General features: G+C 41.7%; 1 protein-coding gene across 1 annotated transcript in view; it reads right to left on the minus strand.

Annotated features, from left to right (window-relative positions):
• LOC138012615 (uncharacterized) overlaps positions 1-12,500 on the minus strand; it is a 129,446-nt gene that overhangs the window by 51,051 nt on the left and 65,895 nt on the right. The window contains exons 61-69 of the mRNA XM_068859437.1: positions 12,072-12,191; positions 9,853-9,972; positions 8,973-9,092; positions 8,775-8,897; positions 8,078-8,194; positions 7,649-7,771; positions 6,462-6,581; positions 3,642-3,761; positions 3,433-3,552 (exon numbers count right to left, since the gene is read on the minus strand). Coding sequence (XP_068715538.1) covers positions 3,433-3,552; positions 3,642-3,761; positions 6,462-6,581; positions 7,649-7,771; positions 8,078-8,194; positions 8,775-8,897; positions 8,973-9,092; positions 9,853-9,972; positions 12,072-12,191 — 1,083 coding nt within the window. The remainder of the gene's footprint in view (positions 1-3,432; positions 3,553-3,641; positions 3,762-6,461; positions 6,582-7,648; positions 7,772-8,077; positions 8,195-8,774; positions 8,898-8,972; positions 9,093-9,852; positions 9,973-12,071; positions 12,192-12,500) is intronic.

The following is a 12,500-nucleotide window of genomic DNA, read 5'->3' on the forward strand; positions in this document are numbered from 1 at the left end:
GTACGAGCTTTGAATTCTCGTTTTCATGTTCAGAAGAACGCCGCCTATGAAAGACAAGTTCTGCGTCAGTTACACCAAAAACCTGGCGAAGATGTGGACTCGTTCGTCCTTCGACTTAGGAAACAAGCAAGGCATTGCGGCTATGGAGATGAGGAACTCGACTTCGCAGTGAGAGACCAGTTGCTTGAGAAAGTATCGTTCCAAGAATTACGGACCAAGTTATTCGAGGTGACTAACATACAGCTTGCAGCAGCAGCATGGGAAACGGCACGACGTCAAGCAAGCGTAATTGCTAGAGGGAAAGGAAATTCGAGCGTAAATGTGGCCCAGCACAGAGAAAGCAAAGAAACATCAGGCGGGCAAGGCAAACACAAGTGCTATGCATGTGGGAGGCCCGGACATTTTTTGCGTGACAAGGTGTGTCCTGCGAGGGGTAAGACGTGTGCGAAGTGTGGTAGGAAGGGGCACTGGGCAATACGTTGTAGGCATGAGGCGGATGGAAAGCAGAGTAAGAGTGGTGGGAGAGTAAGTGGGAGTAACAGTCAGCGAAAAAGTAATGCTAGATGCAAACCACCGCTAAGGCCCAGACAGCAATTCAATTAAGTGGAATATGATAGCGGAGAGGAACCTTTCGCCTGCACAGTAAACTTCGGTGGGGAAGCAACATGTGATAACATTGTAGCAGTGAAGATCAATGGTACCTCTACTAAGATGCTTGTTGATCGTGGGGCGCACTTTACTGTACTTGGTGAGCGGCGGTTTCACATCCTTGTGAGAAGTGGCCTAAGAGCAAGAGAGGAATCCCCGTGTCCATGGAAATGGGTGTTTTCCGGTCGTTGGCAAATTCGAGGCTACTATAGATTGTCATGGGCAGACTGTTCTTGTTACGCAGGGAGAAGGACGGTGTCTACTAGGTTGCTCAGCTATTAAGTGCCTACAAGTGCTCAAAGTTGGACCAGAACTAGCATGTACGACAACAGTCTATTCAGTTCACAGTGACATTGAAAGTATTGCGGACCGTTTTCCAAAGGTGTTCTCTGGATTGGGCAAGCTGTCTGGTTACCAACTTCAGCTGCATATTGATCGCAAAGTTAAACCAGTAGCACAAAAACCGAACCGGGTACCCTACCCATTAAAAGATAAAGTCCAGCAGAAGATTGAAGAGTTACTTGATCTTGACCTTATCGAGAAAGTGTCAGGTCCAACAACCTGGGTCAGCCCTGCTGTATTTGTTCCCAAGCCAAACAAAGATGAAGTGCGGATATGTGTTGATATGAAGCGCGCAAATGAGGCAATTCACAAGGAGAAATTACCCATACCCATAGTGGACGAGGTGTTGGAAGAAATGAATGGAAGCACATGCAGTTTTCTCCAAGCTATACATGAAAATGGGTTTTAATCAAATTGAGCTCGAAGAAGCGTCCAGGGATATCACAATATTTTCAGCTGGTGATTCACTGTTTCGTTACAAGAGGCTGAGTTTGGGTGTGAACAGTTCTCCTGAACAGTATCAGAACATTGTACGGCAGACGATTGCTGACTGCCCTGGAGCCACCAATATGGCAGATAACATTGTTGTTCACGGGAAAATGAAAGAAATCTTATCACATTCCTACACCGTTTGCAAGAGAGGAACGTGACCCTCAACAAGGATAAGTGCAAGATTGGAATGTGCCAAATTGTCTTCATGGGACTGCTTTTAAAAAAGCATGGTGTGGGGCCAACAATGGAAAAGGTCAGCTGTTCGTAAAACAGAGCCCCACACTAAAGTTGCCGGGCTGAGGAGTTTTCTGGGACTCATCAGTTTCGGCCCAAGGTTCCTACCAAATTTTGCAATCACAGCAGAACCACTACGGAAGTCGACACGACAGGAAACCAAATGAAAGTGGGGCAAGGAGGAAAACAAAGCGTTTGAGGCATTGAAGAGGCAATCGGTGGAGGCATCAATGATGGATTTTTATGACAAAAAGGGTCCAACAGAGGTGGTCACTGACGCAAGCCCAGTTAGAACTGGGGCTATCCTTGTATAAGAGCAGCAGGGAGTGAAGAGAGCATTGCATTTTCCAGCCGTAGCTTAAGCGAGGTTGAGCGTCGCTACAGTCAAACAGAAAAAGATGCATTGGCAGTTGTTTGGGGTTGTGAGAGGTTCAGTCTTTATATATGAGGGCTAGAGTCATTTCAGCTTGTTACTGTAAAGCTTTAATTTGGAGGTTATTTATGGACCAAAGTCCAAACCATCGGCCAGGGTTGAGAGATGGGTACTGTGTTTAATGCCTTTCAAGTACACCGTGCGACATGTACCCTCAGACCAGAATATTGCTGACTGTCTAAGTCGTTTGACGAAGATACCCACTTCATCACAGTCTAATAAGTGAATTCGAAGAATGTATGAGAATGCTGGCAATCAGTGCAACCCCACGTGCGATGACAACTAGAGAGATAGAGTGAGCTTCCACTGAGGATGAGGAACTCACAACCATCCGCAAGTGTTGGAAGCCAGGGGACTGGTCCACTGCCCCAAATCCCTACAAGTTGCTATCTGATGAAAGTACAGTGGTTGGCAGACTGGTTATGAGTAATGTACGGATCTTTGTGCCATTGCGCCTGCGTGATCACGGGATTGTGAAGACAAAAAGATCGTCTCCGAAGAAGACGAAGCAGAAACAGAACAAGTTGTCCGCAACGTATGATCCGAAGCCGTATAGCGTAGTTTCCAAGAGAGGAGATCTGGTGATCATTGAGCGTGGTTAAACCCTGCTAAAGAGGAGTGTTGGCCAAGGGGAAAGGTTCATAGATCCTGAACCAGGGGCTTCTCAGTCAAAGCAAGAACTGACACAGCCACCAGAGCAGACACCTGTACCTCAACCCGTTGTTAGCCCAGCAGAACGACCTGCGACTGAGCCTGCGGATGACCCTGCTATTGGTCCTGGCTTACCACAGCCTGTTGTTAATAGGATGCCCGAACAGACTATTGAACCTCGAAGGTCCAGTCGCAAGAGAGCTGAGCCTGGTGGGCTTAAAGACTATGTCAGATGAAAGACTCAGTAAAACTGACTTGTTAAGAACTGTGTTACTTCAATTCAGAGATTATATGGGTCTTGAATTTTTGCTATGATTTTGAGTGGCACATATTTTGCTGAACGTGATTTGCTCACATTCACAACAGAGCTTTATTAACTGTTATCGTTGGATTGTTACAGTTATGCCTTTTAAAAGAGATTCGTCATTAGCTTAATGTAGTGATTGGTCTGTGGGTTGCCTGTGTAACCCGTGCCTGTCGTGTTTTCTGGAATGTAATCCGTTCTCGTCGTGGAACAGTCTGGAGTACAGACATTATAGAGTCCACAACATTTTGACCACTGTGATCACGAATGTCGTTGTCGATAAGAATACAAACAACGATGAACCACATTCGATTTGTTAAATTCATACCAACACAAGTGGTGCCATTTCCAGTAAATCCTGGTCGGCAACTGCACGTGAACGAACCGTTGGTATTGAAACAGCCAGCGTTTCTATCACAAACGTCGGAGGTAAGACACTCATCTATATCTGTTGAGAAAGAAATTACTAGCTTAAGGTAAAGATACTATCCATTCATTCGGTCTCACATTAGCAAATAAGAAAGAAAATAACTATACCTGAGCAAGATGTCCCATTTCCAGTGAATCCGTTTTTGCAATTGCACGTATAAGATCCGTTCGTGTTTGTGCAGTCTGCATTTCGATCGCATTGGTTTGATCTCTGACATTCATTGATATCTGATATCAAAGAAAAAAAAAAGTCACAATTTTTGGTCGAAATTGCAACGGTGACACTGTTGATCGTTATCATCACCCACACACTATCAACCTCGTAGAAACGTTGGCGCAGTGAAGAGGCTCTTATGTCTAGAAATGCTAGTATCTATAGTGGTGAGAGTACTTGTCATCTTCACATCTGACCCGTGTTCGATTAAACGCCGTACGCGTGTTGAGTTCGTTGGTTCGTCGCTCTGCAAAATTTTTCTCCGGTACTCCGGGTTTCCTTTTACAGTCTCCTACTTAATAGAGCACTTGAGCTCGGCTATTTAGGCTTGAGACTCGTCGGCCATGATCCAATCCTCTACTCCTTTCATTTTCAACTCTCCAAACTATGCAACGCCCTTTTCATATTCAGTACTTATTTATTCTCTTCCCGCATCAACATCAATAGCCTTATGAATCCTGAATCCGTTTGTAAACGGTCATTCCTCTACCTGGGTCCTGGGCACATTGAATTCTACGTGCAAATGTACTCAAAAGCGGGGGAACCTGTAGTGTCAACTATAATTACTGGTAATCGAGTTAAGGTGCTGATCATCGCAGTTATTAATTAAATTTAATTGAGCAGTAACGAAAGGAAAGCCATTGTCACATTACTAGTAATAATAATAATAATAATATCGCTTTGATGATCCATACGATGTTTTTGAAATTCATATTTAATCAATACATGTTTCGGATGAAACATCATCCATCGTCAGTTGACAAATGAGAAATAAACTAAAGTTGAGCAATAAATAGTGTAACAAAGTGAGATATAACATGAATAATTAAGGATGAAGGCGAGAACAGAATAAAAACATCCAACCACGAAACAAAACAGAAAAAACCAAACTGTTAAAGCTAAGAAAAGAAACTAATTAGTATGAAAGGGATAAATTAAGATGTTTGACTTGGGAATTTAAAGATGGCTGCTCCCAAAGGATATGCATGGCTTCTTTGATTTTCAATTGGAAACGTGTGGAAGCAGAGTCGAGGATTTTAAAACAGTCTTCTGAACACCGGGAGCGACAATTTTCAGAACCTCTCAAGTGCTTAAATATGTGGGAATGTTTGTCGGAGGCGAGATGTTCACGGATGCGAGTGGCGAAGTGTCTATTGGTTTCACCAATATAACAGGCATTACAGCCTGCACATGAAAACTTGTAAATGACTCGCGATCGTAAACCCGCAGGGATAGGATCCTTCGCCCCAAACCAACTCCTAATTTTAAACGGGGTGAACACCAACTTAATTTCCAGGTCGCTGCAAAATGTGTTGACTAATTTCTTAATTCTGCGTTTTGTTATGATGGAAAAGGGACCGATGTACGGTAATTTAAAATACAAACAATTGTCCTTCCGAGCAACACTCTGAGAGGAATAGGAGGTAAAGTAATTGTTGAGAAATTTTCTAACAACATTCTCGATAACGCTAGAAGGTTGCTTATGTCCAAGTGAAACCCAGTCCAAGTATTATTAATTTTAAATACTCGGTCAACCAGAGTGCGTACTAGTCCTAATTTGTAACTAAAAGGTACAAAGCTGTAATAATTAGTGAGAAGACCGGTGTAGGTCTTCTTGTGGAAAACCGAGGTAATAATGCCCTGATTACTATGGTTATCTAAAAGCACATCTAAGAAGGGAAGCTTGTGGTTTTCTTCCTTCTCCATAGTAAACTTGATGTTAGGATGCTGGCTGTTGATGTAACTAAAGAAAGATAAAGCATCCTGCTCGGTATTAAATAAAGCAAAGGTGTCGTCGACATATCTACGGTAAAACTCGATACCTGAATTGTAATTCTCTAACCACCGTTTCTCATGGTGACCCATAAACAGATTAGCTAATACAGGAGCAAGCGGGGAGCCCATGGCTACCCCATCAATTTGATCGTAAAAATTACCCAAAAATGAAAAATGGGTTTGGGCAGTGGCAAAGAAAAATAACTTAGTAAGATTTTCCCGTCTTAATTTAATATCTGGATTGCCCTTCGCCACTCGCATCCGTGAACATCTCGCCTCCGACAAACATTCCCACATATTTAAGCACTTGAGAGGTTCTGAAAATTGTCGCTCCCGGTGTTCAGAAGACTGTTTTAAAATCCTCGACTCTGCTTCCACACGTTTCCAATTGAAAATCAAAGAAGCCATGCATATCCTTTGGGAGCAGCCATCTCTAAATTTCCAAGTCAAACATCTTAATTTATCCCTTTCATACTAATTAGTTTCTTTTCTTAGCTTTAACAGTTTGGTTTTTTCTGTTTTGTTTCGTGGTTGGATGTTTTTATTCTGTTCTCGCCTTCATCCTTAATTATTCATGTTATATCTCACTTTGTTACACTATTTATTGCTCAACTTTAGTTTATTTCTCATTTGTCAACTGACGATGGATGATGTTTCATCCGAAACATGTATTGATTAAATATGAATTTCAAAAACATCGTATGGATCATCAAAGCGATATCTTACTTCGTGCTGCTAAGAAGTTTTAATAATAATAATAATAATAATAATAATAATAATAATAATAATAATAATAATAATAATAATACTGATGATAACGATGATACGCAAAATAATCGAGGAAAAGAGCAAGGTAAAAAATATGACGCAGCCACGAGGCAAAAATTAAAGGAACAACGAAACAAGCACAAGACGTAAAAATTAAACAAGGTAAGTACCGGAACAAAAGGTTCCACTTCCAGTGTATCCCACTCTGCAAGTACACGTGAAAGACCCGTTGATGTTGATGCACTGAGCGTCTCTGTCACACGGGTTAGTGACTTGGCATTCATCGATATCTGATAAAAGATTGCCATAGTTACGTTTGGAGAAGAGATATAGGTATAGGACGTTTTCAGACTAATCAATCAAACTTCAAATAATTTAGATCAAAAAATTTCCCTTAGTTTGGTACACAAAGAATACATAAAGAAGTCGTCATCGTTGTCACAGGCTTCGTCTTCCTTCTTACTCCTTCCCCTCGACATCATCGTCAATATCAATGTCATCAACCTCATCAAAATGACCACCACCATCATCATTTCTCATCGTCATCACAATAACCATAAACGTCATCATCATCATTGTCGCGAACGTTTTTGCCGCGCCGTTGTCGACGTCTTCGCCCTCGCCGTAGTCGAGTGAGGTTAAATCGCGTGGGTGGGTGGGTCGTGGGTCGTGGGTAGGTGGGTCTTGTTTGTTTGAAGATAATATTAACAAATGGTAAACGGCTCAGCGTGCACTATTGAGTTATGGTGCACGCAGGAGGTTGCTAAGCACGAGAGAAGCGTAAGAGTCACTCGAGGCGATAGCTGAGAGCGACTCTAGGTTCTTGAGCCTTCTACCCGCGACCCACGACCCACGACCCACGACCCACCCCACGCCGATTAGACAATCTCCAGTAGTCACAGCCATCGTCTTCGTTACTGTCAGGACCATTAATCCTGTAGCCCCACGAACGGCAACCGGAAGTAAGCTGTTTTCCCTTTTAACTTGTCTTCACACAACCACATTTTACATTGCTTTTCTCCATTAGGGATGATTACTATAAAAATCTGGGAGACACTACTGTCCTGGCAAGCGAAATGTTCTCTTCCGGTTGGCGTCCGCGTTGACGCGCGTGCTTAAGTTCCCGAGTAACACCAGAAAGTTGCCACAGAAAACATATCATCAACAGAGAAACGGAAGATACATGTTTACGAACATTGCTTTTGTTATTCAAATGTGCCAACCACAGGAAGAAAAGATCGTTTGTTTCGACAGCTAATGAGGCTTTGGTTAGCACTTAAATTACAATAGCTGACGTCAAGGATATCTTTCCTATAAGGAAACTACGATAAACTTATGATCTACTGCTATAATTTACCAGAGCAAACTATTCCATTTCCTGTAAATCCACCCTTGCAAATACAAGAGTACGAGCCATCATTATTTGAACACTCTGCATTGTCGTCACATGCATTTCCATCGTTTGAACACTCGTCGACATCTAAAAGAAAATAACCAAGGAACTTTGTGTGTCAGTTATCTTCAATTGCGTGATGGGAAGCAAAATAAAGGGGAACGTTTATTTATATACAACGGGGTACAAAGAGATACTGTTATTGTGGAGCAAAGTTTCTTGTCTAAGGAAATAACACGTTGACTAAGATAGGCCTCGAACCAGCGACCCTGGGGTCGGGAGTCCGAAGCTTTGACTACTACGGGACTTTGCCTACACCACGATCAATTTAAAAACACAACAATATCAATCGGAACTGAGACAGAGAACGACAGAGAAATGTGAAATAGCTACCGGCACAACTGGAACCATTTCCGGTGAATCCCTGTCTGCAAGCACAAGTGTAAGATCCGTTGGTGTTGGAGCAGTCAGCATTCTCACTGCAAGGGTTTGCTTGACACTCATTGATATCTAGCAGCAGATATCACTTGTCAGTATCATCACCAAAATCATCATCATCATCATCATCATCATCATCCTCAAAATCATTATTATCATCTTCACCACCGACATTCAAATCGTTATTCGCATCGTTGTCCTGTGACCTCCGCCAACAAGAACAACAATCTAAATGAACGCAAACACCACTTCTACACATTTTAGTAAATTTTCCGCCGTTATTTTCAAAACAACAACGTTCAGTGTAACGCTGAATATCTCCAGCTTTTGAAGGACAAGAAGATAATTTTCTCTTTTGAAACTTCGATCACACCTTTTTCATGATTGGACTACTGGCACCATCTGGTACAATAATGACGCGATAACCGTAATGAAACGCGGACTTTTGTTTTGAAATAACGTCCCGAAGCCGCGAATTCTCGTTGCTTTAGCTCTTTGGTGCCATCCCCCTTTACATCAACAATTTAACTTCACCTTCCACTTAATTAAATTATTTAATTAGACTACCGTCAAACAGAAGGAGGTAAAATGATGCGATGCATGTAACAAAGACACATTCACAGTTTTATCATGAACTGAACCTCTTATTTACCAAGACAAGCTGTGCCATTCCCTGTGTAGCCATCTCTGCAAATACAAGCGTACGATCCATCTTTGTTGAAACAATCTGCGTTTTCCCCACAAGGACTTCCATTCTTGGTGCACTCGTCGATGTCTGAAGAAATACAAATGAATCAAGTGCTCTCAAAAAGATTGGTTAAATCATTTGAGAAAATAACCATTAACGTACCAGTGCAAGTGGAACCATTCCCAGTGAATCCCTGTCTGCAAGTACATCTGTAAGATCCGTCGGTGTTGACGCAGTCTGCGTTTCCATCGCATGGGTCTGAGGTTTGACATTCATCAATATCTGATAAGAAAAAAAAAACAATATTAACAAATTTGCTCACACAATAGGGGGCTTAAGTAAAGACAACGAGACTTGCACGGGAACGCCACAAAACAATAGCTTCAATGAACAAAGACATAGGCCCTGCAGATCCCGCCATTTTTTACTCTTCTCTTGTCGTTTTCCTACTGACAAAGACGTAAAATGACCAATTAAATTCGAGATTATGTGAAGGACGTGGGCACTCGGTGACCACCCGATTTTCAACTTTCTCTCTTAACATACTCAACGTCGTTCGTTCCGACGTTATTCCTGGAAAGTTGGTACTCGCTCTCAAAGCCAAAAATAATCGCAAAATGACCATAAAAAGGTGGAGATCTATTTTCAAATGGCATCCTCGCAGACGCCGCCCTTTTCGTTCTTGATCAAGCTCCCAAATGAAGTGTGCTTGCTATGTAAAACTCTCCTAAAATTGCCGTCTTGGTTTCGGTAGATACAACAACATAAAGTTTGAACGCAATAATTTCCTATTGATGCGAGCGATGCCTATGAATATGGAAAGCGCGTGTGCTTAATGCTTATACTTCGACGACACCACAAAGCGAAGCAGCTATAGATAAATATCAGCGTCTAGCACATTTTTAGCTTGAATTCCTGAAAATTTAAGTTTGCTAAATTTGTAAATTAACTTGAATTAAAGATAAAAATGCGCTAGACGACGCTATTTATCTATAGCTCAAAGCCCTCCAATAAACTGCAGCTGAACCAAATTCGCACATACCAATACAAGTGGATCCATTTCCAGTAAATCCTTGCTTGCAGGAACATATGTAAGATCCGTTGGTGTTGACACAATCAGCGTTTTCATCACAAATGTCCGAAATGAGACACTCGTTGATATCTGAAGAAAAAATAAAAATATATTATTCCAATCGCTCTAGTCCTCACACTCAACAGCATAAAAGGAGGCGTAAAACAGCTTCAACTCTTCCAACAAACTGTACTATTAAGAGGTGTTAAATCTACAAAGCTTTTTTTTCATAAAAAACGGCAAAGTTATGTTACCATTTGAGAGTCCATTGTTTAACAAGCTGCACTCGTGACTCGCGGATTAGAGCTACCTTAAATTTTCAATTATTTAAGGTGGCTCTAAATCCGCTCCACAGATTTTTTTAAACTTTGCAGAAAGTTTCATTCTAGCATGCTGATTACATTACAAAAACATAAAATGGGGGTCACCGAGTTCGTTTTTGAGATATCAGCAGCTAAAGACAAAATATGGGGTGTGTTTGCAGGGTTTTCCTGTTACCACGGTAACCTTTTACGTCACAAAAATGACCGAATCTTTTTCAGCAATAATTGTTGTTTGATAAAGTGTTGAAGTGTCAATCCTTCTAATAAGAACGTTTCTTTGAAGTGTTGAAACTGGTTTGAGCCACTTTAATGCATTATCAGTTTAAGCCCAATTGAACTCTCACTGAAAAAATTAAGTGATGAAGGCTTGGTCGGAGAGCTCTACCATAGCGTTTACAGCACACAGCAAAGGTAAGGCTGAAATTTGCGTGTTGCAAAGAAACTTTTTTATTTCATTTGTTGACTGTAATAATTGTCCAGATAAGTGCAAAGATCATGTCTCTCTTTCGTCTATAGCCCGGACTACAAATATATACATTTCTCTCAAATACAGGTATCTGGCGCAGCCTCAAGGGAGAGAGATAAGTCAGAACAGAATGTTCATGCTTTCATGACAAAGCAGCAGTCTGCCATTTGCGGAAACGCGATGCGCAATCTTTCGCATATGAGTAAAAGGAATCTTCTTAAAAGCAATAGTTTTAAGCACAACTAGAAGTCCATGACCCAGAAGTCTCGATCAGCGATAGGATGCGGCCCACCAGTTTTCGGTATTATTGTGTTCGAGGAGAACGCATTCTAGTCGTGTCGCCAGTTCCACGGGATGTCCCTCGGGTATAGATCGTAAAGCCACAGGATTTCAGCGTTAGGACTCCATATTGCCCTTGCACAAATAACCTCGATCTCATGTGATAGTGCTACCATCACGGCTTGCCAAAGGGAAGTCAAGTCCTGTTGAACGGGGTCAATACCTGGATGGGTTACCGACCGTCCGGAAATACGCAATGAAAGTCTCGTCGATGACAAAACAGGAATCGAACGCACCTCACTAATAGGCCTTTTTCTATATATTTAGATTTAACTTGAAAGAGAAGTTCTGAGGACAAAGACAAGGAAAGTGGATGATATGTAAATATTTTTCACATTCGTTCCAGCGTGTTTCTATTGTTTTTGTCCTCACTGCCTATTCTTGATTACTGCTAGTCTATTATTAGGACGGATATTTTTGGGGGAAAAAATTGTGGTCGTGTTGTGTTCCTTGCACGATCCGTGACTTTGCGTCAAACACGAGCAATCCCTCGTGCGGCTACTTGATTGCAGACGAATCAGAAGCGTTGTGATCATCAGGTCCAATCTGATGACCCGTATTCTAAAATTAGATAATGAAGGCCGTGTTTTCACGAGCGATATGTCAGGTCGCTTACCGAGTGAAAACCGAAAATTCCGTGAAAACACTTCCTCTCGCAACTCGCTTAAAGTTAAGCGAGTCGGCAAATTTCAATAGAATTCTCACTAAATTTAAGCCAACAAACCAGGCAGCTTATAATAAGCGAGTTGGCAATTACTTTAGGCCAATGAGGAGTCGCTTGCGGTCATTCAAATCGGAAATACAACAGGCGTGCTGTTTTCATTATTTTTATTAATGTATTGGCACGTGCTCTCTCCTCGTTTAATCTTACCCGTGAAAACACGAATCATTTTTAAGTCGCTTAACGAAGTCTGCAAACAAACCACTTTCAGGAAGGTAAAGCGAGACAACGGCTGTCGTGAAAACAAGGCCACAGTTAACTGACGGGCCAAGGTCAAATGACCGAGATCGACACTTCTGGGTTATGGGTTTCTGGCACTACTCATAATTAAAATATGTACCAGCACAATTGGATCCATTTCCAGTGAATCCTGGTTTGCAAGCACACTTATAAGATCCGTTGGTATTAAAGCAGTCAGCATGTCGGTCACAAGGGTTTATCATTTGACATTCATTGACATCTGTTAAAGAGAAATACATTATACATTTTTTCAAACGTGAGCCCTGATAAAAATTAAAGGTCTCTTACAAACAAAAAGTGCAAAATGTCCTTCTATGTCGAGTGCTGGAGTGTGGATACCTTCCTATGGTCCGTTTGTGTTTCTTAACAAGTTGCATAGTCACCCACCTTTCACATCCACAGATGAAACATACATGCACATAAGTGTCACGCAAAGAAAAGGTCAGAGAAAATAACAGAATGTGCTATAAAAGCATGCACCGAGGACGATATCCGTTAGAAGGGAAATAAGTATCAACCGGCCAAAGCT

The sequence above is a fragment of the Montipora foliosa genome, chromosome 8 (assembly GCF_036669935.1).
Source record: "Montipora foliosa isolate CH-2021 chromosome 8, ASM3666993v2, whole genome shotgun sequence".
Classification (NCBI taxonomy): domain Eukaryota; kingdom Metazoa; phylum Cnidaria; class Anthozoa; order Scleractinia; family Acroporidae; genus Montipora; species Montipora foliosa.